The sequence below is a fragment of the Lissotriton helveticus genome, chromosome 1_1 (genome assembly GCF_964261635.1).
Source record: "Lissotriton helveticus chromosome 1_1, aLisHel1.1, whole genome shotgun sequence".
Classification (NCBI taxonomy): domain Eukaryota; kingdom Metazoa; phylum Chordata; class Amphibia; order Caudata; family Salamandridae; genus Lissotriton; species Lissotriton helveticus.
In genome coordinates, this window is record NC_136057.1 from 1,938,824,317 (window position 1) to 1,938,850,371 (window position 26,055).

At 49.4% G+C, this 26,055-nt stretch overlaps 1 protein-coding gene across 1 annotated transcript in view; it reads right to left on the minus strand.

Moving 5' to 3' along the window:
• Positions 1 to 26,055, minus strand: part of CEP350 (centrosomal protein 350) — a 1,478,431-nt gene that overhangs the window by 1,103,550 nt on the left and 348,826 nt on the right. Inside the window, exon 12 of the mRNA XM_078643560.1 lies at positions 14,090 to 15,225. Coding sequence (XP_078499686.1) covers positions 14,090 to 15,225 — 1,136 coding nt within the window. The remainder of the gene's footprint in view (positions 1 to 14,089; positions 15,226 to 26,055) is intronic.

A 26,055-nucleotide genomic window follows, 5' to 3' on the forward strand; every position in this document is an offset into this window, starting at 1 on the left:
GGGGTGTCCTGAAGAACCACACCTTGGACTTTAGGCCTCGCCATACATTTGTTTGCTGCTCCCTGGGAGGTTGCCTGTGTCCCTCCCGTTTCAGAGAATAGTTGCGGCCCTCTTCCGGCACATTCTGGGGCTCTCGGATGAGGCAAAGCTGCAACTCGATCGAGTGCACCTAGTGGGGCCTCCCATTTCAGAAAAGAATCCGCCCGTGCACGTTTTGGTCTGCGCCTCAAACTTTCAAACAAAGGAAGACATTCTACATCAAGCCCGAGACTAGCAGCCGGTCACGTTTAGGGGTCACTCACCCCTTCAGTTTCAGGACCTCTCAAGGATCACCCTACAAAAACGCTGAGAATTTCAGACCGTCACCGAACATTTGCGCAAAGCAGGCATAGTGTACTCTTGAGGACATCCCTTTAGGATAATCTTTTGCCACAATGGAACACTACACCAACTGAGATCCCTCAAAGAGGCCTGTCCCATAGTCAATGTGGCTGAACCCTCAGAGATGCCGCAAAAGGTCCACTACCCAACAGCAAGATGCAGAAGAGATCTGGATGGCAAGCCACCATGGGAGCCCCCATCAGAGCGAAACAGGATTCCGAGACCATAGCCAAAGAAAGATAAATCCATACTTCAAACTTTCTCTGGGGAGACCACCCTCTCAGAAGTTCCATGAAGAAGATGAGACCATCTGGGATCGCTCATAGCTGCTAGCCTGGAGGGAAATAAGGCGACTGGCTCGGAGAGACTGGTCTGTGGCAAAATGCCTTTCTTGATACTTAACTCCACTGAGGGATGCATTCCCTCGGGAGGCTACCCTGTCGACAGATGGGTTCACAACTGGAAGACGCTCCACAACTATTGTTCCAAACTGATGAACTATTGTCACTTCATGTTCCAATTAGTGTTATTAGTCTGCACTTCCCTGGGATTTTTGCTGTATTCTTTTCACTCCTCCGCACCAACTGCATCCTATATGATTTTGCTGCGGCGCTCTAGTAGCGCCTCAATACTCGTGCTAGCTGTCCTGTCAATTGTGCCCCGGAGTAAAGGGCGCCCCTCAGCACTACAGTACCCCGTCCCATGACCCGAGAGATACATATCATCAGTCTTAATGTCCGAGGTTTAAACAGCTCAGTGAAGCGTGCAGCAGTGCTGTCTCTCCTGGAACAATCAGGCGGGGTTATGTGCTTTCTCCAGGAGACCCACCTGCTTTCCAAAGACACCCCTCGCATGCACTCACGCTGGTTTCCCCTGCAGTATTGGTTGGCTGGCCCGCGAAGAAGAATGGGATAGCTATTCTTCTTGCCCAGAAATTTTATGGCAAACTAATATCCACAATTACGTACATTATGGGGCGGGAGCTTGTGGTTAAAATACTCTGGCTAATATTTACGCTACGAAAGAGTGGCAAGAACCCTTTATCCTCAACGCGCTAGCAGCAGACCTCACTTACCCGGATACAGCCATCCTGATCAGGGGAGATTTTAATATGGTGATGGACCCAAATTAGGTCGCTCCAGACAATGCTCCTCTCAAAAGGGAGCCTTCACATCAGACGGACTCCGATGGATGGCGGACGGAGCGCTCCGATACATCTAGCGTTCCCTCCACCCCTCCTTAAGGGATTACACCTTTTATTCAGCAGCACACAAGTAATACGCCCGCATTGATCACTTCCTCGCGTCCCCGGTCCTAACAGCCTGTGTCAGAGAGGCAAGCATAGAACCCAGATCTCTTTCATACCATGCCCCAATCCATTTAACCCTACGGCGTGTTGTTTCTCAGCCTCGTACTTCACAATGGCAACTACGTGATGCTATGCTGCCATCCCCTTCCAGGGTTCAAGCAATAAGTACTGTACTAGTGGATTACATCTGAAACAATGACATCGACGGGACCCCCCTTTCACGATCTGTGAGGCATTAAAGATTGTCGTGAGCAAGAATAATACAAAACAGCTCCTGCATCTCATTGACATCATACAACATTCACAAATGGAGGCTCTCTTCCTTTCCATGGACTGACCATACTTGCTTGCAACTCTCCACCAATTTGGGTTTGAAGATAAATTTATCACATGGATATGTTGTATCTATAGCACCCTCAGGGCCTCTGTCCAGGTCAATGGGACTCCTTCCTTCATGTTCCCTATAGCGTGTGTGACCCGACACGGTTGTCCCCTTTCTCGACACCTCTTCTCACTATACATGAAGCCTATGGCGCAGACTGTTGGGGACAACCCACAGGTCTCCGGGATTCGATTTGGGGCTGAGAGTCACATCATTAACCTGTATGCGGATGACATTATTTTATTTTTGTTAGATCCGATAACCTCACTACCATCTCTGCTGTTAGCCTCCAAACCTCTTACCTTAACCTTAACCTCCAAAAATCCCAGATCCTGAACCTCTCCGCATGAGAACGTACTGCGGTCAGGGTTTCCATTTGCGTTGGGCGGAGACCGTTCCATATTTGGGCATACAGTTAGCTCCCACATTGGCAAAGACACTGGCAGTTAACTATGGGGCCCTTCTTGACTAGACCAATAAGATGCTTTCCTTGTGGAGCCGCCTGGAATTGGCTTGGATGGGACGCATCGCAGCAGTTAAAATGGCGGTGCTCCAGCGCATACTTTTATCTTCCAGACTATACCACTGACCCAGCTGCCTCTTGTCTTACACTCTGCAAATTGCCATCAACATGGCAATGACACAAAGTTGAGTCTCCTTCAACAACAATTATCTTGGACAAAAGCAGAAGGCGGCATGGGGCTCCCCCTGATCCCACAGTACTTTCAGGCTTCACAACTTCAACTAGAGTGGAATTGCCCACTCTCCGAAAAACACTGGTCTTTTATGGTTGCCAGTGTCAATATATGGCGCAAGGTCTGGTTGCCTCGCAAGCCTATGCTTGCGAGGCAACCAGACCTCGCGTCTGCAAGTTGTACTCATCCCTGGTGACCAGCACAACATTGAAAATATGGGACTCTGTTGCCCTTAAACACAGACTGACAACGTTTCCGCCCCCAGTGACGCCGATTTCAGACAACCCTGACTTCCCTCAGGGGATCAACCCAGACCTTTTCAGCCGATGGTGCGAGCGGGGTTATCCCCTTTGCTCAACTACAGCAGGACTCCTAGCTCTCTTCGTCAGATGTGTTCCATTATTTGCAGCGGAGACACTTTGTGACCTACCAGAGCTATGAACCTGTGTCCTCCCACCCCCTCACCTACTTCGCAAAATGGCCAGTATGTAAAGATTGAGCAAAGCACCTCATTTCTGAACTCTGTAAATGTAAATGTCATGGCACTTATAGAGCGCACTGTCACCAGACGTTCACCTTCCGGTGTCGCCTATTCGGCTTCCTGGCGCTGATACACATACCGCTGTGGAACCCATCCTGGCTTTCCCTGTGAAGTGTCCACTCCTGGGCACCCCCGGGTGAAGCCAGGCATCCTTAGCGCTGTTGGGGCCGGTGTGGAAGCTAAGCAAGCTATTGCCCAGAGTTGCAGCGTGGGGCCCGTGATTAGAATAGGCACTGAGGCAAGAATTAACAGGTCCGAGGAAATTGAGCCCGAGACCCCGCCGAGGCGGGAATCGAACCCTGGTCCCTGGCCAGAACTCTGCATCAGGGTCTGCCGCTCTAACCATTGCGCCACACTCTATGTTCTACTCTCCAACAGTGGCTCTGCTCCGAAATCAAAGGGCCAACCACGCTGGGGGGGATGAACTAGGGCATTCCCTATCCATCAAAGAATGGAATTACATTTTCTATAGGGTGCATCACACTGCACACATGTCCAGCAGAGTCTACCTATAAAGTGGCTTCTTACTGGTATCTCACACCTGCATGTATACATAGGTGAAATAAGGGGCGGTCGGAAAAATGTTGGCAGGGCTGTGGGCAAACGGGCTCTCTCTCCTTCACCTCTTGTGGCACTGTCCTTAATTGGCCAGATTTGGGGAACAGGTCTTTAACGATATTGACCTAGCGTTTGACACAACTATAGTCCGATTCCCTGCGTAAACGATCTTAGTGTTACCCAACCCCGACTTTCCTCCTGTGGTCGATATGGGACAGGTAAATGGCTTTAGCACTAAGCGCTGCGCACCAAGTAATCCATGCACACTGGGGGAACAGAGAAATTCCAAACCATATCTAATGGTTGCACAAATTATGGGTTACCTTGGTGATGAAACGTATGTAACTCGCGGTTGGGAACAGGGCGGCTGCCTATCCAGAATTGTGGGCCTCTTTTATTCGGATCCTGTTGGTAGTTTAGAGAGGTGACCTGACCGAAATTCTTGCAGATATTGCGCTTCCTCCCCCCCTCCCTCGAGATGATAGTAGGACCCTTAGACCTCATCATAGTGGGCGCCAACCCTGACCCTTTTTGAACATCTTTCAGCTTTCTCTCGCTTTGTCTTTTTCCTGGACTCTTCTCTTTAAAGTTCATCTGGTCCGTTTATCGCTGCCGGCCTCCGGGTTGTAGGCTAAGAGCTGTGTACTCTGTCCTATAACTCAATGACGCTGCCAGCCGCTGGATGTAGGCGGAAAGTAGTGTTATTAAGCTGCAAACCTCAATAAACAAAATTGTTCCTAAATTCCTAAAACAGCAGTTAAAAATTGGCGAGTGAAAGTGTGTGTTCGTCCATGTTGCTGCACAATAAATGTCCACAAAAGACATTCCAGCGAAGAAAAAAGTTGACACTCTTCTGGTTGAAATGTGCTGAGATTCTTGTTTGTAGTGGGTGACCTGCTTTATTGGGACAGTACATAATGGCCAGCTAAGACCCAGCGAGCAACGTTTTTTTTTTATTTTGAGTGCACTTTCCGAGGGGCATCATAGATTATAAGTAATTGATCAGACTTTCTAAAAATGTGCTTGTTCAATCTATATAGAATATCAGACATCACTTAATATACATGATATGGAGTGCCTTTCCGGATGCTGAGTTTTTATTTTTTTTAATGCTTTAAGGATTATAGGTTTATCTAGATGAAAATTCAATGGCACTTTAGGGATAAAATGAGGATTCATTCTCTGAGTGACTGTCGCGACAGAATTGCAAATAAGACTCATCGTAAAAGCTTGAATCTCAAACTTCTTGCAGATGTTAATTCTAGCAGAAATGCAATTTTGTAGGATAGAAACTTTAAATTGGCTTTATGTATTGGTTCAAATTGAGTTTTCATACGCTGAGAAAGTTCTTTATTAAATTCCCAAGGAGTCAGTGTCCGCTTCACTGGTGGCAAAACTCTAGAGGCCTCTAATTAATTCATTAGTTTATAATTCTGCAGAACCACCGGGAGGGTTAATTAATGCCCTTTTATATTATGTAACAGTTGCTAAATGTACTCCCATTCAAAAATTAGCAAGACCTGAACACAACAAATGTAGAAGGTAGGCAAGTATCTGGTGTGGATCAGGGGAAACTGGGTGCGCGTTTTTCTGTGTGCACCAAAAACAAACGTTTCCATTAAGCTCTGAACTATTTATTGGTGAAAACAACTCAAACTTTGGCTAATATTTTACACACCACTCTGGGAATCCTTAAGCAATGGAATTCATTGTTTTAAGACGACGCGCTCACAATCCTATGAAGCTACGACCAAGTGAAGTATTTGGCTGTTGCGGGAAAGAAGATTTGGGATTGATGGCAACTGCATACGTGGCAGTCCTGATGGGAGACTAAGATCTGTGAACCAAAACGGTCTTAGCCATCACTGGACTATTAGTATCACCCAGCATGGCTCTTTCTTCATTTTGCGTAAAACCTTTGGTCTTAAGGGAAGTGAGTGAAAAGTGTAAGCAAAGATTCCTGGCCAGTTAACAAACACATTTTCTTAGAGCCGTGCTAGTGCGTACATTCTGGCATAGTAACAGCATTTCTTCTTCTGGTCTGCCACAAACAGATCCAGAGTTAGTCTTCCCCAGCAGGTGAAGATCTTGCTCAGTCTGATCTGATGTAGCCTCATTTGTGACATTCTTTGTATATTCGGGCAGTAATTGCGTCTCTTCTACTGCCAGCCTTGCTTCTCATAAGCAAGGACTCTAAGTACAAAGTGCATGTTTACGCACAGCTTGTAGGTTTTCAAAACACATAAATAAAAGGCATTGTCATTTGCAATGCCAATAGCTCAAACTCACAAATGTGAGACCTATCGAATTGCAAATGATTGTTAATCCTCCTGATTAATGTGGTCTATGAAGGGAATCGCTCTAACAGATTTTCTTGATGGTTCTTTGAAGTCATATGGAAGCAATCTCTTTCCTTGGTTGGGATGGGGAGGTCAACCCTTTTAGAGGTCCTTTTAATGAACCAATGTGGTTTATCTGATTGGTACTTTCAAAGGTGTTCTTGGAGCAGTGGCCTGGATCCGAGGTAAAGCTGCAGGGAGCCAAGCTGGCCCTGCCTCAAGGCTGTAAGGCCTGCTGTAGGGGTGACTTCCCTATACTGTATGCAGTGCTTGTAGGCATGGTACACAGGCTGTGTGGCATGTAGTGCTTTCACTTTGGTCTGCATCCAGACACTCAGCAGCAATGGTACTCTGCATGCATTACATGAGGGGTTCCTTAGGGAGGCACAATATGCGCTGCAGCCCTTGGGGTCCCTCTTCAGTACCTCCAACCCTAGGTACCAGAGGTACTATTTACTAGGGACTTATAAAAGGTGCTACAGCTACTGCCAATTGGGGTACAATAGAACAGTTTTGGAAACGCGATCTGGCATTGGGGACCTTGTTAGCAGGAACCCAGTGCACTTACAGTCAAAATCATATCAATTACCAGGAAAAACATGGGGGTGACTGTCAAAAAGGGGCACTTTCCTACACAGGGCAACTACCTATCAGAAAGAAAAGCAAAACACAAAAAAGTATCATCACTGGGAAACACACAGACCTACGGAGGGGCATACATGTCAGAAATGCATCAAGGTACAGATTTAAACACACCCATGTTCCTATATCACTATTACAACACAAGTGTAAAGACTGAGGGTCTTACATGTAAAAACCCAAAGAAAAAATCCAAGAACAGAAGTGAAATATTAACATGTTGTTGAATGGTTGCATAGATTGATGCTGTGGTGGTGCTGAGTGATGCTGTGGCGTTCAGTGATGGTGTGGTAGAGCATAGTGATGTTGTGGTGCCCCTGAGTGATGTTGTGGTGCCCCTGAGTGATGCTGTGGTGGTGCTGAGTGATGCTGTGGTGATGCGATAGAGTAAGTGCGATAGATAGAGTGAGGGCGATAGAGAGAGTGAGGGCGATAGAGAGAGTGAGGGCGATAGAGAGAGTGAGGGCGTTAGAGAGAGTGAGGGCGATAGAGAGAGTGAGGGCGATAGAGAGAGTGAGGGCGATAGAGAGAGTGAGGGGGAGGGAGAGAGTGGGAGGGAGGGAGAGAGAGAGAGGGAGGGGGAGAGAGAGGGAGGGCGAAAGAGAGAGGGAGGGCGAAAGAGGGAGGGAGGGCGAAAGAGGGAGGGAGGGCGAAAGAGGGAGGGAGGGCGAAAGAGGGAGGGAGGGCGAAAGAGGGAGGGAGGGAGGGCGAAAGAGGGAGGGAGGGCGAAAGAGGGAGGGAGGGCGAAAGAGGGAGGGAGGGCGAAAGAGGGAGGGAGGGCGAAAGAGGGAGGGAGGGCGAAAGAGGGAGGGAGGGCGAAAGAGGGAGGGAGGGCGAAAGAGGGAGGGAGGGCGAAAGAGGGAGGGAGGGCGAAAGAGGGAGGGAGGGCGAAAGAGGGAGGGAGGGCGATAGATAGAGGGAGGGCGATAGATAGATAGATAGAGGTGAAGGTGTGCAATAAACAACTGCTTTATGGTGGCTCAGTGGGAATAAATAAATATCAGATGTATTTGGTTCTTTGAAAGTGAGAAGAGTCAACGGTGTCATGTGTAACATCCTTGTTTTCTCCAGTGCTCTTGTGTGTCCACTGCGCCCCGGGGTCTCTGATTTTTTTTTAGAGAAGGAGCTTACCCATAAGACTACCCTCATTGCTTTTTGCAAATGTGGAGAAACATTTTTAAACAAAACAAGGAAACTACACGCTAAAGGAAAGAAAAACTAGTGGTAAACTTTGTTAGCAGCAGGCAGTTTAACCCTGTGCGCTGCCTTAGGATGAGTCAAACTTTCCACTACAGAAACCTCCGGTCTGTTTCCAGGAAGCTGATTAATGACGGGGCTTCTCTTGACATATTAATTGATGTTTGGAAGCTGCTGGAGGGCTGGAACGAAACTGAAAGTGCGGTGGGTGCTCACGAGACACTATAAGCGTGCACATCGCCTGTATCGGCGTAAGCTGAGGATTGCCAGAGAAGAAACGCTGTCTATCCGTGCTGAGGCTTCGAGTCTGAGGCCGAACTGTCCTTGAGCGGCCGCCTGGGTAGAGATGTACACCGAGCACCCCGTGAGCTCTGAGGACACGCTGCAGGGCATCGCGCTGAAGTATGGCGTAACGGTAAGGAATGCAGGAGTAGTTCAAGTTCAGAAAATTTGTATAGCGCACTACTCACCCATAGGGTCTCAAGGCGCTTGTGGGAGGGGAAGCATTATTTATCGAATAGCCAGGTTTTAATTCCCTTTCTGAAGGAAATGTGGTTCTGTGTGAGGCGGAGGTGAGTGGGGAGAGAGTTCCAGGTCTTGGCCGCCAGGTAGGAGAAGGATCTGCCTCCCGTGGTGGATCTGTGGATGCGCGGAACTGCGGCAAGCGCTTGGTTGGAGGATCTAAGTTGGCGGGTGGGTGTGTAGAAGGACAGTCGTGTGTTGAGGCATTCGGGTCCTAGTTTGTAGAGGGCCTTGTGAGCGTGGGTGAGGAGACGGAACATTATTCTCTTGTTGACGGGAAGCCAGTGGAGGTCTTTCAGGTGGCCGGTAATGTGATCTTGGCGAGGGATGTCCAATATGAGTCTGGCCGATGCATTTTGGATGCGCTGGAGTTTTTTCTGTAATTTGGCTGTTGTTCCGGCATAGAGGGTGTTTCCATAGTCCAGTCGGCTAGTGACCAGTGCGTGGGTGACCGTCTTTCTTGTTTCGGTGGGGATCCAACGGAAGATTTTTTTGAGCATACGGAGTACGTTGAAGCAAGAGGATGAGACGGCTTTAACTTGTCTGGTCATTGAGAGGGAGGAGTCTAGGATGAAGCCCAGGTTGCGTGCGTGGTCTGTGGGTGTGGGTGCTGTACCCAGGGCCGGTGGCCACCATGAGTCGTCCCAGGCAGAGGGGGATGATCCTAAGATGAGGACTTCCGTTTTGTCTGAGTTGAGTTTTAGGCGGCTGTTCTTCATCCATTCGGCTACTTCTTTTATGCCTTCATGAAGATTGGTTTTGGCGGTGTTAGGGTCTTTGGTGAGGGAAAGGATCAGCTGGGTGTCGTCAGCGTAGGAGATGATGTTGAGGTTGTGTTGTGTTGTGTTGTGTTGTGTTGTCGCGCGATGGATGCTCGGGGGCTCATGTACACGTTGAAGAGGGTGGGGCTGAGTGATGAACCTTGTGGGACTCCGCAGATGACTTCGGTGGCCTCTGATTTGAAAGGGGGGAGTCGGACTCTCTGGGTTCTTCCGGCGAGGAACGAGATGGTCCAATCTAATGCTTTTCCTTGTATTCCGACGTTGCTGAGGCGTTGTATGAGGGTGCTATGACAGACTGTTTAGAAGGCGGCGGAAAGGTCGAGTAGGATGAGGGCAGCTGTTTCTCCGTTGTCCAGTAGCATTCGGATGTCATCTGTCGCTGCAATGAGGGCGGTTTCGGTGCTGTGTTTGGCTCGAAAGCCGGACTGTGAGGGGTCGAGGGAGTTGTTGGATTCAAGGAAGGCGGCGAGCTGGCTATTGACGGCTTTCTCAATGACTTTGGCTGGGAAAGGGAGGAGGGAAATGGGGCGGTAGTTCTTAAGTTCAGATGGGTCAGCTGTGGGCTTCTTCAGGAGGGCAGTGAGTTTGGCGTGTTTCCAGCTTTCTGGGAAGGTAGCGGAGTTGAAGGAGCAGTTGATGACATCACGGAGATGGGGTGCGATGATGGAGTCTGCTTTGTTGAAGATGTGGTGGGGACAGGGGTCGGTTGGCGAACCTGAATGGATGGAGTTCATTAGGCGGATGGTGTCTTCAGTGGTGATTGGGTTCCAGGCGTTAAGGTTGTTAGAGAGCGGTTTTGTTTTGGAAGTGAGTGGGGTGGGCTGTTCTTTCGAAATGTTCTTAAAGCTGTTGTGTATGTCGGCGATTTTGTTGTAGAAGAATGAGGATAATGAGTCGCAGAGGTCTTGGGAGGGAGTGATGTCGTTTGAGGCTGCGGTGGGGTTGGTAAATTCTTTGACGATGTTGAAAGGTTCCTTGCTGTTGTGGGCGTTGTTGTTTAGTCGATCTTTGAATGCTGATTTCTTGGTGGCGCGGATCAATTGGAGGTGTTTGCGGGTGGCTGCCTTGAAGGTGGTCAGGTTGTCAGTGGTTGGGTTTTTTCTCCATGTTTTTTCGAGAGTACGGCATAGTTTCTTGGAATTCTTAAGGTCATCGTTGAACCAGGGGGCCTTTTTGTTACCTTTTTTGATCTGGTGGTTTTTCAGGGGTGCTAATTCGTCAGCGCTGTGAGTGATCCATTGTTTGAGTTTGGTGGCAGCTTCGTTTGGGTCTGATGAGAGGGCGGGAGGGTTTTGGTTGAGCGATGTGAGGAGTTGGTCGGTGGTGATTTTGTTCCAGTTTCTTCGAGGAATAGGTTGTGGGGGGTTGTGAGTCGTGGTAGTTTTGTAGCTGAAGTGAACACAACTGTGGTCCGTCCAATGGAGATCTGTGGTATGATTGAAGGAGATGTGTTTGCTGGAGGTGAAGATAGGGTCGAGCGTGTGTCCGGCTAAGTGGGTGGGGGTGTCAACAAGTTGTTTGAGTCCGAGATTGGCCATGTTGTCCAGAAGGGTGGTGGTGTTGCAGTCGTTTTTCTTTTCCAGGTGGAAGTTGAAGTCTCCCAGTAGAATGTAGTTCTCGGAGGGGAGGGCATGCGGGCTGATGAAGTCAGTGATGTCTTCGCTGAATTGTTTGCGGGTTCCTGGTGGTCTGTAGATGAGGGTGCCTCTAAGTGTGGTCCTGGGGTCGGTGTGGATCTGGAAGTGGAGGTGTTCGGCGGTTGCAAGGTAGTCGTCGAAGCTGATCGTGATTCTGATGGTGTTCTTATGAACGATGGCGATGCCGCCTCCTGTTTGGTTGGTGCGGTCTTTTCGGATGATCTTGTACGCGTCCGGGATGGCTATGGCGATGTCGGGTGCTGATGATGCGTGCATCCAGGTTTCTGTAAGGAAGGCGATGTCCGGTGCCGCAGTGTCGAGTAGGTCCCAGAGTTCTGTGGCGTGTTTGTGGATCGAAGGGACCGTGGGTACGTCCTGGGGCAGCTTCGAAGCATTGTGGTGTGCGTCCGGGGTTAAGGGCTAGGAGGGTGACGGCGTCATATGTTATGAGGGTGGAGTGCGGGTTGCGGGGGCCTGGCGCTGGGCGCGGTCCAGGCGCGGACGGGCGTAGACGGGCTTACCTTTGGCGCACCTTCGGCGCCACCGCTGGGCGTGAACGCTGCGCGCAAATCCATCGGTCATAAGAGGATGGTGAAGGGGGCGGAGCGAGGGAGGAGCAGCTGGGAGGCGGGGGCGTGGTGGAGATGGCGGGCTCCGAGGCACAACAGTCACCAAATGGCCGCAAAAGTGAAACCGGACCAGGATGTGGCACAACGTGGGGATGAGCTGTGGGAGACGAGCCAAATTACTAAATAAACAAATGAATGTCTAAATTACCCTATCAAGCGATGCAGACCAGGAGAGCACACAAATCAAAACAAACTAAATGGGCCAATATTAGCGAGGCACAGCGCTCGATCGCAAGTCAGGCAGCAGCAAAACAATGACGCCACAGGCAGCAGGCAGCAGCTGTGCACAGAGCACGATCGCAAGGCAGGCAGCAGTTAAATAACGATACCGCAAGAAGCAGGCAGCAGTTGTGCACGGCGTGAGAGAGGATCACTGCTCATCTAGGTCACAGGTCAGCAGGGAGCATGGGGAGCGACCGGAGTAGCTGTATTGAGGGGGCGTCAGGGGCTGAAAGGTTCTGCTGCAATATCTTCGTGCTGGCGGTGGAAGGAAACGTAGTCTGTAGTTGTGGAAGAATATGGTGGGGTCGGCAGATGGTGCAGGGCTGACCGACACTGGAGGTGGTGCAAGGACAGCTGGGGATTGGAGAGGAGCGACCTGGTGAGATACGCAGGAGGGTATGTGGCAGTAAGAGGAAGTGCTCGCCCAGGCAGGTACAACTCACGGCGAGTACACTGTGCTCTACCGGGCCCGCTGAGCTATTTGCACTGTCTGCCGCTGCGTGTGCTTCTCTGCTGCTGCTGTCTGATGTGAGCCCTGAGAATGTGTGTATGATGCGAGCAGGATACACCGGAGATGTGTATGTGCTATAGAAAACAAGCGAGGGGGGGTGCACGGGGACAGGGTGCATCTGTAGTTTGAGGGGACGGGGGGTGTTCATGTAGAGGCCCGTGGTTTTGGTGAGCCCTTTCCAATCAGTGCATGCAACAGTGTGCGGACTTGGCAAAACTCCTCACCTGTGACTCAGGAGCGCCCTGGCATGGCACATGGCATGAGCAGCAACTTCATGGTGGCACCCAAGGCTGCCCCTTGCCTCGCCCCAAAACTACCCAATGGTCTGTAACGAGATATCTATGCTTCTATTCCTATGCCCTTTCAGCTGCCATCGCATCCTTTGCTGTAACTCCTGGTGCTACCCTCTTCCCTACCCGAAACCATGAGGGTGCCCTCAGCTCCCTGCTGTATCCCATGAGGGTGTCCACTCCCGTCGTAGGTGCCCTCATCCTTGTTCGACGACGTGTGGCTGCCCTGTGCCCTGCTCTGCCCAGTGTGCCCGCCCTCACCCCTGCTCTGCTTCTCGCTGCAGCTGCCCTGTCCCCTGCATCTGACCTCAGGTCTCTCCTATGGGCATATATGCGGTGTCTTTACTTGAGATCCGCCCTTCCAGTTGTCCCATTCTCTGCTCCTCTCCATAGCTTAGGATCTGGGTATTTTTGCGGTCGGAGGGGGGGTGGGGGGAGGGGGGGGGAGAATCGAAGTCTGCGTGGGTCACTGGGGGTGCACCGTGTGCTACCCGATGCAGGCGCCCTGTAAGACCACCAGCTCAGCGGCGGCGAGCGCTTTAAATGGGCAGGTGCAGTTGGGTACTGAGTTCCTGCAGTTTACTTCTAAAGGGAGAGCGCATGCCCTCAGCAGAGCTGCAATACTTTCAGTGGAAGCAGTACTTGAAACGTCACTTCTTGTTTGTAAGAAGTGCCGGCACTCTCCAATTAAAAACATTACATTTTTCTTGAGACGTCCACGTACTCTCCCTCTCAAAATAAAAAAGGGCCGATACACAGGAAAGGCCTATTTATAGCACTGATTGGAAGAGTACCGGCACTCCTCTGTCCACCCTTCCCTTGGAGTGTTCTTTGCCGTTCGTTAAAAACACACACCCATGAAGCGAGCACCAGCACTTGATGTGCGCGTGAGTGGGGGTCGGTAACCGGTACAAAGTGTGCCCTGGGAGGAGGCGGCAGATCGCCTTCCCCCTGTGCAGTGTGACCCGGGGATCGCTCTACGGTTTGTGCGGTTGTTGCAGAGCCAGCGCCGGGCACGGCCCCCTAAGCCTGTAATGCGATCCGCCTGAAATGAAAAGCTGAGATCTGTCAGAGAACATTGGGACAGATTAATGTTGTATTAACGTATTAGGCAGCTTGTGAAGCGCGCTCACACAGCAGAACGCCAGCACCCAGCAGTACATGTGATGCGAAGGACAAAAGCAAAAGCGCACACACACGCTGAAATCTCAGACGGCCCTGCGCGAGCGCCTACCAGCAAAAGCGCGCGCACACGCTGAAATCTCAGACAGCCCAGTGCGTGCCCATCCCCTGTCTCACATTCCCAGGAAGTGAGTAACAAAAGATGCTTCGCTGGACGCAGTACTTCGCACTGCTTACACCAGCTCGACCTAAAAAGGAAACATAACTTTCAGATACTTAACACAAGACATTTCACCAAACACCAGCAATGTTATGTTTCCTTGGTACACTCACCTTTCCCGTAGAGGAAGGACTTAGCATAGATGTTAATAACGCTATGTGGACTTCCCTTTGCTAACTCCTCCCATGACCCCTGGCCCTGGGTTGAGGACCAAACCTGGGGAGGCAAAGGTTGGTAACTCTCCACCTCCTTTTGGAAATCTTTCAGGGGCCCAAAGAGCTGGTCTTCAGCAGTAACGCAGAACTCACGGTCTTTTAGAACCTCAGCCATGTTTGGTGGTGAATGGTCAAGTGGAACTCCATCACTCTCTGAAAGGCTTCCTTCACTCAGTAGGGGGCCCTCACTAATAGAGCCAGCACTCGACTCATGGGGTGTACCAACTTGACGTTCTGGGCTGCTAATCGCAAGTTCCTTGGTCCGCGGGTCTTGCTGTTTTTGTTTGTGTTGGATTGGAATTTCAACATCTCGGTGTCCACTTATGGATCTTATCCCCAAGCTGGCCACAGCACTGTGAGGTCTGAGTGTCTGAGGAAGCTTTCTAAACTCATGTAGGTTGCCAACTCCAGGCAGGTCATCATCAAAGGTGGCACGGCTTACGCAGGTGTCCAACATCTTTTGAATACGGGCAGAAAAGGTGTCTTCACAGCGTTCACGCACAGGGGGGCTGACTGGTTTTGCCCAGTGCTCATCATCATGAGACGGCTGCACCACATCCAGCCTGGTGTTCCATGTTGTGCTGTAGTTTAGACTACCACATGCCAACTGTCGGGCTTCACTTTCCACACGATTTGATAGGGACGCAGCAGTGGCTTTCAGTGCCTCAATGCGATCAAGTTTTTGCTGGTATTGGCTTGTACTGGGCTTGGACAAAGAGTCATGCTGAGTGTCTGCTGAGGCAATATTGGTCTGCAGGGGTAGACTAAGCAATCCTACTGCAGAGCTGGCTATCTGTCGCTTTGTGGACAGAACTGACTCACCATCCTTCTGTAGCAAACCCAGGTGCTCTAGTGTCTGGAGATGTGAAAAAAGGCCTCTTCCTTCAGAGGTAGCTGCAGTGTAAGTGGATTGTAGCCTACTTATTTCAGAATGAGGTGCGTAAAGTAGTCCCTTTGATGTTTGTGGAGGTGGTTGTGAGGATCTTGGACTAAGCCGGTCTGCCTGCATCCAAGTAGGACCCACCAGGTTACTCCTACAATAAAACATACATATATATATAATCAGAGGATGCACAGCAATATTCTCAAATAAAACGAATTACAACTATTTAGCTTAAAGCAAAACATTTTTGGAAGAAAGACTTACAGTACTATCAGACACACATAGTTGTTACAGGTAAATGCAGAGCTATGTTAGAAATGTATAAAAATGCAGCCCACAATACTCAGTATAAGGGGTGAAAGAATGGAAAATAAAACACTGTTGTGAAGAGTGGTAATTTATTTTATTATATATCAGACACAATAAACTAATCTGTTCATGGGAGAAACTCCCGAAGTTTATAAGAAAAATCACAATGATGCATTCTAAATGACATAACACATTCTAGGGATTTGCACCCATCTGCCATCAGCACCCTCTCACCAGCGTAGAAGTAGACGATTTTGTTTGGGTGGAATGAGTCCTTACACCTTCTGTTAGGCTACAAAGAGCTAGTGATCCAATCTGAATGCATGTGTTCTGTACATGTAAAAGCTGGTCTCCCTCTTGGAGTCCAGTCCATTAAGTCTCTCTATTACCTTCATGAGAAGTGGCAGGGGAGAGAAGGGTGACTGATGGCCTGGGTATAATTGGGCAACCACTTCTGGAAGGAATGCAGCCTTGTTTCTTGGTACCAACTTGACAGACATGAGAGGTGGAAGAGGGTTTCACACTCAATGCCTGTAGCTCATATACACTTCTAGCTTTCGTGATAACAATTAACTTAAGACAGTCTTAAAAGTAAGAAGAACAAGCAACTATGCAACGGCTCAAATGCAGAACACAACTATAAAAGCAAGAAAAAGTTTGAGGGCCCATTAGGGCATTATAAAAGGGCTGGTCAAGCAAACAGAAGAAGGCCGACAAAGCCAATAAGCAGCCCTTAATACTGCCCACTGTGCACCATTGCTGAGCCAAAGACGGGGCGAAACGTAGAATGGCCGACAGCTGGACCTGAAGAGGGTCGACAGTCATCTGAACACCACTTGATGGAACTTATTCCATCTGCCAGAGTACAGCGTTTTGGGGGAGTGTCTACGGGTAGTTAAGATAAAATCCATCACTTCAGAAGGCAAAGAAAAAACTCTGGTTACCTCACTCGTCTTCAGAGAAGACTGTGGAAGCTCTGAAGGCCTTAGTGCAGAACCTACACCTGCAATTGAGAGAGGCTGACTACCCTGTGAGGGAGATGGAGTGGGGGAACAACAAGTAGTGCATCAGACTTGTGTACCATGCCTTTTTGTGCCAAACTGGGACTATCAGAATGACTTGGGCCCAGACGAGGTAGATCTTACACAAGAGCCGCGGAATAAAGTTGTGAGAGGAAACGTGTAATTAGGCAGAAAGTTCCACCTCAAACAGTGTACCTGTTGCTCCCTGCAATGGATACTAGAGGGAACAGAATTTCGGGCAGTGAGTGCTTTGTGAGTGACAAAGAGGTCTAATGGAGTTCCCCAGATGCTGAAGATGCGTTGGACTACCGTCAAATGTAGCTGCAACTCATGATTGGCAAGATGACACCGACTGAGACTGTCCACTCACACACTGGCCAAAACTGGTGGTTCCACTGCCCAGGACCGTGGCCTTAGAGCTTCCGGGCAGAGAAAGTGAGACTTTACTCCCCCTGCTTGTTGATGTACCACATTGGAGTAATCTGTCCATCAAAATCTGAACAGAAGAGAAGGGAAGGAAAGAAGACCATAAGGGCAGCACTCGTAACTATCAGATCTCCATTTTGTTGGAACCACTGTATGCGGAGGCAGCACTGGAGGGCCCCCATGTGCCAGCATGCATGAGTGACCACAGAATGCAGGAAGCTAGCAGACCTAGCAGGCATAAGACCATCAGGACTGGAACATGCGCTCCACCCTGAAACATCAGAATCATAGTCTGAACATCCCGAACCCTCTGCAGAGGGGGAAAGACCTTGTCTCGATGTAGTGACCAGTAGTGCTCCAATGAACTTGTTGCACTGAGAAGGCACTAGGTGGGACCAGGTCAAACAGTAACGTGGCCTTTCTCTGCAGGTGGTGTAACATCTTCTGGAGAGTTGGTTGTGATAAGCCAGTCGTCCAGGTACGGGAATAAAGGGATGCCCGCCCTTCTGAGATGGGCCATTACCACCGCAATCACCTTTGTGAAGACTTGTGGTGCAGAAGTCAGACCAAATGGATGGACCACAAACTGGTATTGATCGGATCCCGTCATAAAGTGAAGATAAATCTGTATTACAGCAGGATAGGGATGTGTAAATAGACATCCTGATGATTGACTGAGATCATCCAGTTTTCCACTTTCAGAACTAGCAGAACCTGAGTTATGGACAGTCTTTTATAACATTTCAACTTTTGATGAACCAGTTCAGAACCCAGGATAGGATAAAATACAACCTTTTTTGGAACAAGGAAGTAGCGAGAGTAGCACCCTGACCCTGATCCTGCAGTAGAACCAATTGGACTGCACTTTTTTTTAGCAAGATTTACACTTCCTGCTGAAGGATATGCAGGTTGTCTGGTGTTGGGGGGGTTATAGCGGAGGTTGTTGGAGGAGTAGGGCATACCTCCTTTATAGGGGAGGAGAAAGAGGATAAGGCAGGAGGAAGTGGAAAGGCTTGTGTTCTCCCCTTTGCTCCCCATCCATACAATGCCTATTCAGTGGGTTTGCCTGCTGTTGTTGCTGAACTGGTACTGACTACCTCAAAGTAGAAGCCCCTAAAGGAGCTTTAAAACTTCCTAAACTGACATTAATCCGTTGGTTGAGTTTGTAGGCCCAGTGATCTGGCTGTGGCCTTACTGTCCTTGAAATTCTTTAAGGCAGAGTCAGATTTTACTCCGAAGAAGCGAGAACCATCGAAAGGGAGAGGCATGAGAGTAGTCTGGACATCTTGGGAAAATTCGACTTTTGCTGCAATGCAGGGACATAGATTTCCCTATAACTCTTGCAACAGAGTCTGCTGTATTCAGGCCAGATTATATTACTTGTTTAGCTGCTGTTTGGCCATCTCCTATGAGTTTGGAAAAATTAATTTGCATCTGGTCTGGCAGATTACAAAGAACTGTTTTTGTTGCATACCAAAGGGCATGAACAGATCAGCCAAAAAGACAAGTGCCATTGAGGCATTTTAGGGCCCTTCTCCGAGCTGGGAACACCTTCCACACAAACAATTTCATTTTTTAGACTCCTTAGCCGAGGGATTGGGGGAGGAGGATTGGGGGGGGGGGGGAGCCACCTGACAAAAGTTTGGAAGAGAAAGAGGCTTGTAATACAAGACTTTCCGGTGATGGATGTGAAGACTAGATTACTGGGTCCCCAGGAGACTTCTGTAGCACCTTACAACTGGTTTGTGTACTGCGGTGGAAGTAGTGGGCTTTTCCCCAATACCAAAGTATTGGTTCTGTTAAACCTCATTAAAGCAGAGCAAGGGCTCCATGGTGTGGGACGCCATATGCAGTATCTCATTAAGTTTGTTGGCTTTTGTTTCCTTGGAGGGTAAATCAAGTTCTAACATCTCTGCAGCCTTTTTAATTGCTGACTGGAGATTTGGTAAAACCCAGCCTGCTGCGGGCATGAGCACCTAGACTGACGGACTTGCCCGCCTCCGATTGGAGGATGCACCGCCTGCAGACATCGGCGACCAGGACATGGATCCCTCTGGGCAGAAGTTTGCTGCATCAATTACGGCCCTCATTAGAGTTCCCCATCTTCTCCTTAGGGTGGCACTGCAGGCTGGCTCCCTATTAGAGCCGCGGAGGGCGCCGTCTTGTCCTGGTTGCGGTCGCTCACGGACAAGGGGGTGATGCTGCGTCCTGGGGAGAGGCCTTTCTCCTTCGACTGCAGCTCGCCTCGGGACCGTATCGGGCCCTGGTCTCTGTGGCACAGACGGCAACGGAAGCTGTAGCTGTGCTTGCTGGCCTGCTTTCTGTGGAGGACTACCCTGGTGGTGGCCGAGACCGGCGATTGCAGAGCCATGTTGAGGCCTAGTTCGGAGCTAACAGCAGCCCGCGGAGTGAGCGAAGGCACGAGGGTGGTGTCGTGCCCAGGTTACATGGAAAATTCGTAGGCAACTAGATGACAATATTGCCAAAATCGAACGTAGACTTATGCATCTTGAAATTTGCTTGGTCACATGTCCAGACTCTGCACATCTCCTAGACAAAGCCTGGAGCGAACATGCTATGCTGCTTGACCAGCTGCGCTGCCTTAACTACACTGCACATTCTGCACGCACCCATGCGGCGTTGAACCATGTGGGCCGGATGTTGGTGTGGTTAATATGTCAGGAGTAACCTCGACATCCCATTCTCTCCGTATACACTCAAGACGGCCATCTCCTACATACACGACATGAAATACATGCTGAATTGACTCGCCACTACTCTTTGCTGTATAGATCCAATGCTACGCCTGGCCAACAACACCTCGCAGACATTTTCATTAATAAAACTACCAGCTTTTTCTCCCATTCAACGGGAGGAACTGGAGGAACCAATTTTGCCTTCTGATGTCGGGCAAGGCTCATGGACCAGATGGCCTGCCGGCTGAATACTACAAAGTATATACTTCTATCCTGACTCCACACCTTCACGCTCCATATGCAGATGCCGTAACAGCCTCTATCCTTCCGACATCGCTGCTGGAGGAGCTCCTTATACCCTTCCAAAACCAGATAGGGATCCCACTTCCCTAGGCTCTTACCACCTTTTAGCCTTCCCCAATTCAGACTATAAAATGTTAGTCAAAATACTCGCCGATCGACTAGCACCTCTAGTGCAGTCATTAGTGCACTCGGACCACAATGGGCTTGTCCCAGCTCGTAACACCTTCTTGAATTTGTGGCGCTTCTTCGGCATTTCCGCCCACTCCACACTTCTCTGGCCTTCTTCGGGTTGTCTCGTACTTGACCCGGAAAAGGCATTCAACTCTCTGGAATAGGATTTCCTTTTTCACCCTGCCTCGCTAAGGAATTGGGCCCCAGTTCCTTCATTTGGTGCGACTGCTTTATACTGCACCAATGGCCAGGATGAAAAGGGGTCCCTTTATCATACCCTATCCTGGTATGCTGTGGGACCCACCAAGGATGCCCTCCATCCCCTCTAAGTTTTTCCTCTGAAAGCCGTTCTTGGTGCACAAGGTATAGATTAAGTGGTACAAAAGGGGGTGGTGATGGACGGAGCATCTGAACCAATCAAACACTCACACCCAGTCAACAGATCTGGGTTTAATCCATCACCGTTCTTTAGCACACTCTGCCACCCCAGATCAGACATGGCCATATGCAAATCAATCTGAACCTGTGCCTCATGGAAACAGTCCAGCCCGAACTGTCAAGCCATGCCTTCCCTGGACCAGAAACAAGCTTCCGAGGACCGGTTTCTGGCATTTCAGCAGTCTTCAGCCCGGCTTGCTTGAATCCACTGGCAAAGTGAGCAAGGGACTCACGTCTGAGCATACCCTGCCAAATTATGGCGAACAAAGTGGTACAAAAGGGGGTGGTGATGGGCGGAGCATCTGAACCAATGAATCACTCACACCCAGTCAACAGATCTGGGTTTAATCCATCACCGTTCTTTAGCCCACTCTGCCACCCCAGTTCAGATGAACAAGTTACTTACCTTCGGTAATGCTTTTTCTGGTAGATACAGTATCTGCCTGTGGATTCCTGACCTTGTGAATATCCCCTTGTGTCAGCAACATTCGGAAATTCTTTTGTAGCTTCGCGCCGACGTCACAGAGGCACGGCATCGCTCGCGACTCCGATGACGTCACCGACACCATAATAGGCCCACGCCAGCGTGATGATGTCAGTTCCGCCCTTTTTTCCGTGCCTTCGAGGCACACGGACGGACCGACAATAATAGATAAATACACAGTATACAATAGTAAAGATAACACACACAGTGTAAGGACAATGCAGTAATTCAAGAAGAATAACATATATACATTAAAACATTGCCATTATCTAAGGTCTAGAAGAGTGGACAACGTGGAGGCAGGTGGGCATGTGAGGAATCCACAGGCAGATACTGTATCTACCAGAAAAAGCGTTACCGAAGGTAAGTAACTTGTTCTTCTGATAGATACATCTGCCAGTGGATTCCTCACCTTGTGAATAGAGTCCCACAGCAGTCCCCACTCCCGGAGGAGGGTGTCCACTCTCCCATACCAGAAAATCTTGAAGGACAGAGCGCGCAAAATGGCCGCTCCTCCTCAACTCGCTATCCAAGCAGTAATGCTTTGCAAAAGTGTGGAGGGAGGCCCATGTCGCTGATCTACAAATGTCCTCTACAGGAACACCTCTAGACAAAGCTGATGTTGATTACTTTGTTCTAGTAGAATGAGCCCTTATACCCTCTGGAGGTTCCTTACCAGCCAGGGCGTAGCAGATCTTGATGCATAGAATGATCCATCTTGAGAGTGTGCGCTTGAGCACAGCTCGTCCTTTCTTGCAGCCAGAAAATCCCACAAAGAGCTGGTCATCCACCCGATAGTCTTTAGTTCTATCAAGGTAAAAGCTCACCGCCCTCTTAGGGTCCAGACAGTGAAGACGCTCCTCCTCCTTAGAAGGGTGAGGGGGCGGATAGAAGGTAGGTAGGGTAATGGAAAGGAGTAACCACCTTAGGCAGAAAAGCAGCCCTGGTCCTAAGAACCATTCGTTCAGCATGAATGGTCAAGAACAGTACCTGTACCTCTTCCTGAAGGAGCAACAGATGGTCCTCCGAGCAAAAACCCTGGCAAGGAGGGTAATTGGGAGGGAATTCCCGAAAGGGAAGAGCATACCCATACTCTACGAGATTGAGAACCCAAAGATCTGATGTAACCGATTCCCAATCCCGTAGAAAATAAGTAAGCCGACCCCCTACATGACCCACATGATCCGGAATGGCGGATCTAGGGCTGCTTTGCTGTTGTAGGTGGGGGGTGGGTATTAGAGGAGGAAGTAGAGGAGGAGGAGGCTTGACGTCCATGTGGACGACCCCTTTGTCTACCCCTGTAGGACTTGTACAAAGGATTTTGTTGTTGTTGCTGCTGTTGGTTCTGCTTATAGGAACGAAAAGTAGAACTTCCAAAACCCTTATACTTCTTAGTGAAAGAGACTCTAGTCTGCAGACCCAAAGATCTTGCTGTCGCCCTGCTACCTTTAAACCTTTCCAAGGCAGCATCAGCTTTCTTCCCGAAAAGGCCTGTGCCATCAAAAGGCAAATCCATCGGAGCAGCCTGAACATCAGTTGAACACTCTGAAGTCTTTAACCAAGCAGCTCTTCTAGTGGCAATCGAAGACCCCATGATCCTAGCCACTGAGTCCGCCGTCTCCATACCACTTTGTATGACCTGACGAGCTGCAGCCTGTGTGTCAGATACCACTTCACTAAAGTTCTTCCTATCCTCCTCAGGAAGCTTAGATGTTAACTGTTTCACTGTGTCCAACAAAGCATGAACATATCTGCCTAGCAGACAAGTAGCATTTGTGGATTTAAGGGATTTAAGGGCCATAATACTTGACGAAAACACCTTTTTCGCATTTTGATCTTGCTTTTAGAGTCTTTATCTCCAGTAACCCGGGGTAAAGCACCTGTCGATTTCTTTGAACAAGCAGCCTGTACCACCAAACTCTCTGGCAGAGGATGAATAGACAAGAATTCAGGATCTCCAGGTGCCACCCTATAGCGTCTTGCAACTGATTTTGACACCGCAGGAGCAGTAAGAGGCCTCTTCCAGACTTCCAATATAGGTTCAGTTAGAGCCTCAGTAAATGGTAGAGTTGGCTCAACCACAGAGGACGGAGAATGGAGAACCTCCGTAAGGATGTTAGACTTATACTCCACAGATGGTAAAGTCAAATTTAAGAGTTCTGCAGCTTTCTTAATCACCACATGGTAAGGAGCCACATCCTTAAATGGAGTACCAGATACAGCGGGCAACTCCCATTCCGGTGAAAGTTCCAAACCACTTGCATCCTGCAACTCTTCAAAGTAATCCTCCTGATCCTGAAGTTCGCCTTCTTCAACCTCAGGTTCCTCATAATTCCCCTCCTCCATAAGGCGCTGCGCTCTACGCCTCGACCACTGTATCCGAATCGTCGGATCTGGTAAGGACTCCGACAGAGTCGGAGCAGGCGTCGAATGAGGAGCTGGAGCCGCCTTTGAATGAGAAGCTGGAACCGGCGTCGAACCTCGATTTTGATCCAGAGGTCGCTCCGGGGCCGGCGACGCCGTGTGCGGAGTCGATGACCTCGGTGGAGCCGAGCTATGCCACGGTGGAATCGGCGCCGGCATAAACGGCAAGAAAGGCGCCGGAGCATAAGCTTGAGGCACGCCCAGATTAAATGACAATGGACCCATGGGACCAGCCGGTGCACCAGAGGGGTACATTGCTCATGCATATACACCATATATGGCGTTAAGAAAATGCGAAGGGTCCTGACCTGGACCAGGAAACTGAGGGTACGAACCCACTGGTTGACCCTGAAGAGGCTATACCGGATTCGACTCCTCCTGTTCCACTTGTTCCTTGGGCTGGTGTACCGGAGTCGCCGAATCCTGAGGAGTCTCAACATCCTCTTCGTCATGCACCAAAGACTGGTACGGCTCCGGAGACGGATTCGATTCCAGATTCGGTGTAGGAACCCAAGACTGCAAAGGCGAGGCCTCACCTTCAGGCTTACGAGCCGGAGAGGGAGATGTCATACCCTTATGATGTCTTCGAGAAGATGACTTCTTTTTCGAAGTCCGACTCCCTGCCGGAATGGTGTCTCGAACTGTGCTTCTTCCTCTTATGCTTCTACTTCAAAGAACCCGAAGCATGCCCCGAAGCCGACCTCGAAGCCGACTCCGACCTCGACCTCGACCTCGTCTTCGACTTTGACCTCTATCTTGATCTTGACCTCGAAGTCCTCTTGGTATCCTTACCCTTAATTTTGGCAAGAAGGAGTTTCGCCTCTCGTTCTCGAAGAGCCTTTGGGTTCATCTTCGAACAGGAACAACAGCCCTTGACGTCGTGATCCGAGCCCAGACACCACAAACAGTCACCATGAGGATCTTCCTGGCACACGAGTCGCATGGCTTAAATCCTGTCTTCTACGATGACATCTTCGACGGTAGACAGCACTCCAAACAGATATAGAACAAAAGTTCACAATAGTAACTAAGTTACTATCCGCACAATAGAAGAAACCGTTAGCGTCGACGAAACGGAAAAAAGGGAACTGACGTCATCACGCCGGCGTGGGCCTATTATGGTGTTGGTGATGTCATCGGAGTCACGCGCGATGCAGTGCCTCTATGACGTCGTCCACGTCGGCGCGAAGCTACAAAAGAATTTCCGATTGTTGCTGGCGCAAGGGGATATTCACAATGTGAGGAACCCACTGGCAGATGTAAAAGCTGAAAAGCCAGAAACCGGTCCTAGGAAGCTTGTTTCCGGTCCAGGGAAGGCATGGCTTGGCGGGTCAGGCTGGACTGTTCCCATGAGGCACAGGGTCAGACTGATTTGCATATGGCCATGTCTGACCTGGGGTGGCAGAGTGGGCTAAAGAACGGTGATGGATTAAACCCAGATCTTTTGACTGGGTGTGAGTGTTTGATTGGTTCAGATGCTCCGTCCATCACCACCCCCTTTTGTACCGCAAGGTATGGATTAAGGCATTTCCCTGTGAGATAATACACAATATACAATCTCCCAAGGCAGACTATCTTCTCTACCTCCGAGTTCTGGGGTCGGTCCCGCTGCCTTGGCCCACACAGTTGCAGACTTCACAGCTATCTCTGGCTTGAAAGTAAACTGGATGAGCTGTTTGTTCCCGTTTGCATCCACATGTCCTGATCCTGCCAGACGCTCTGCGGCATTACCATAGCGTGGCAACCCAGTGCCTTCCGCTACCTTGAGGGATCAGAATCTATCATAAACCCGCCGATCTGCTCGATGGTATCCTCGACCGGGCTACATCTGCTATTAGATCCCAGATGGTTTTCTGGTGGATGCTTCCCCTATCGGTCATGGGTCGGATAGCGATATTAAAAATGTTGATCCTGCAGAGGCTATTATACTATTTCAATAACCTGACCCACTATGGTGCACCCCCTTTTTTTCACATGTTCGAGCACACCATGTAGCAAGCAGGCTCTGTATATACTATACCAAAGTGAGGTATGGTGTGCACAGAGTCTAGTGGAACCCCAAAGGTAAAGTTAGATAGAACCGTACTCTCCATTTGTGGTAGTGTGGTCGAGCAGTAAGGCAGTATCAGAGGACAGTGTTAAGCACTTGTTGTACACACTCAGTCAGCAAATGAATTCACACACTCAAAGACTGAACTTCAGACCAATTGTTTTTGTATAAAAATATTGTTTGCAATTGAAATACAGTTTCAATGATACTCATATATGCACTTTGATTTGATTTACAGTTTGGATGCAGAGAAATGCAGTACATAGACTTGAATAGGCTTTTCAGTAAAATAGCAGGTAACTAACTTTTGGGATTACTAGGCTTACACAAAGTAGTATACCTAGATACTACTCTGGGACATTTCCTGAAAACAGGTCATTAAAGTTGTTTTTGATTGATTATGCAATTTTAAAGAATTTCTTTACTTTCTCAAACTCCACACTTCGAAACTTTTCACAGAAAAAAAGTCAATGTTATCCTATTGAGGAAAATAGTGTTATCGGTTTCAAGGTAAGAATTTGGTAGTGGGAGTTGAGGTTCTGGGCGTAGACTCAGGAGTCCTCCAGGGTCGAGGATGCACTCTAGTTACACGCTCAGCAGCACTAGGGCGGCCGGGTGCAGAGTGCTGAGGCCCAATGTTATCCAATTGGGAATAGGG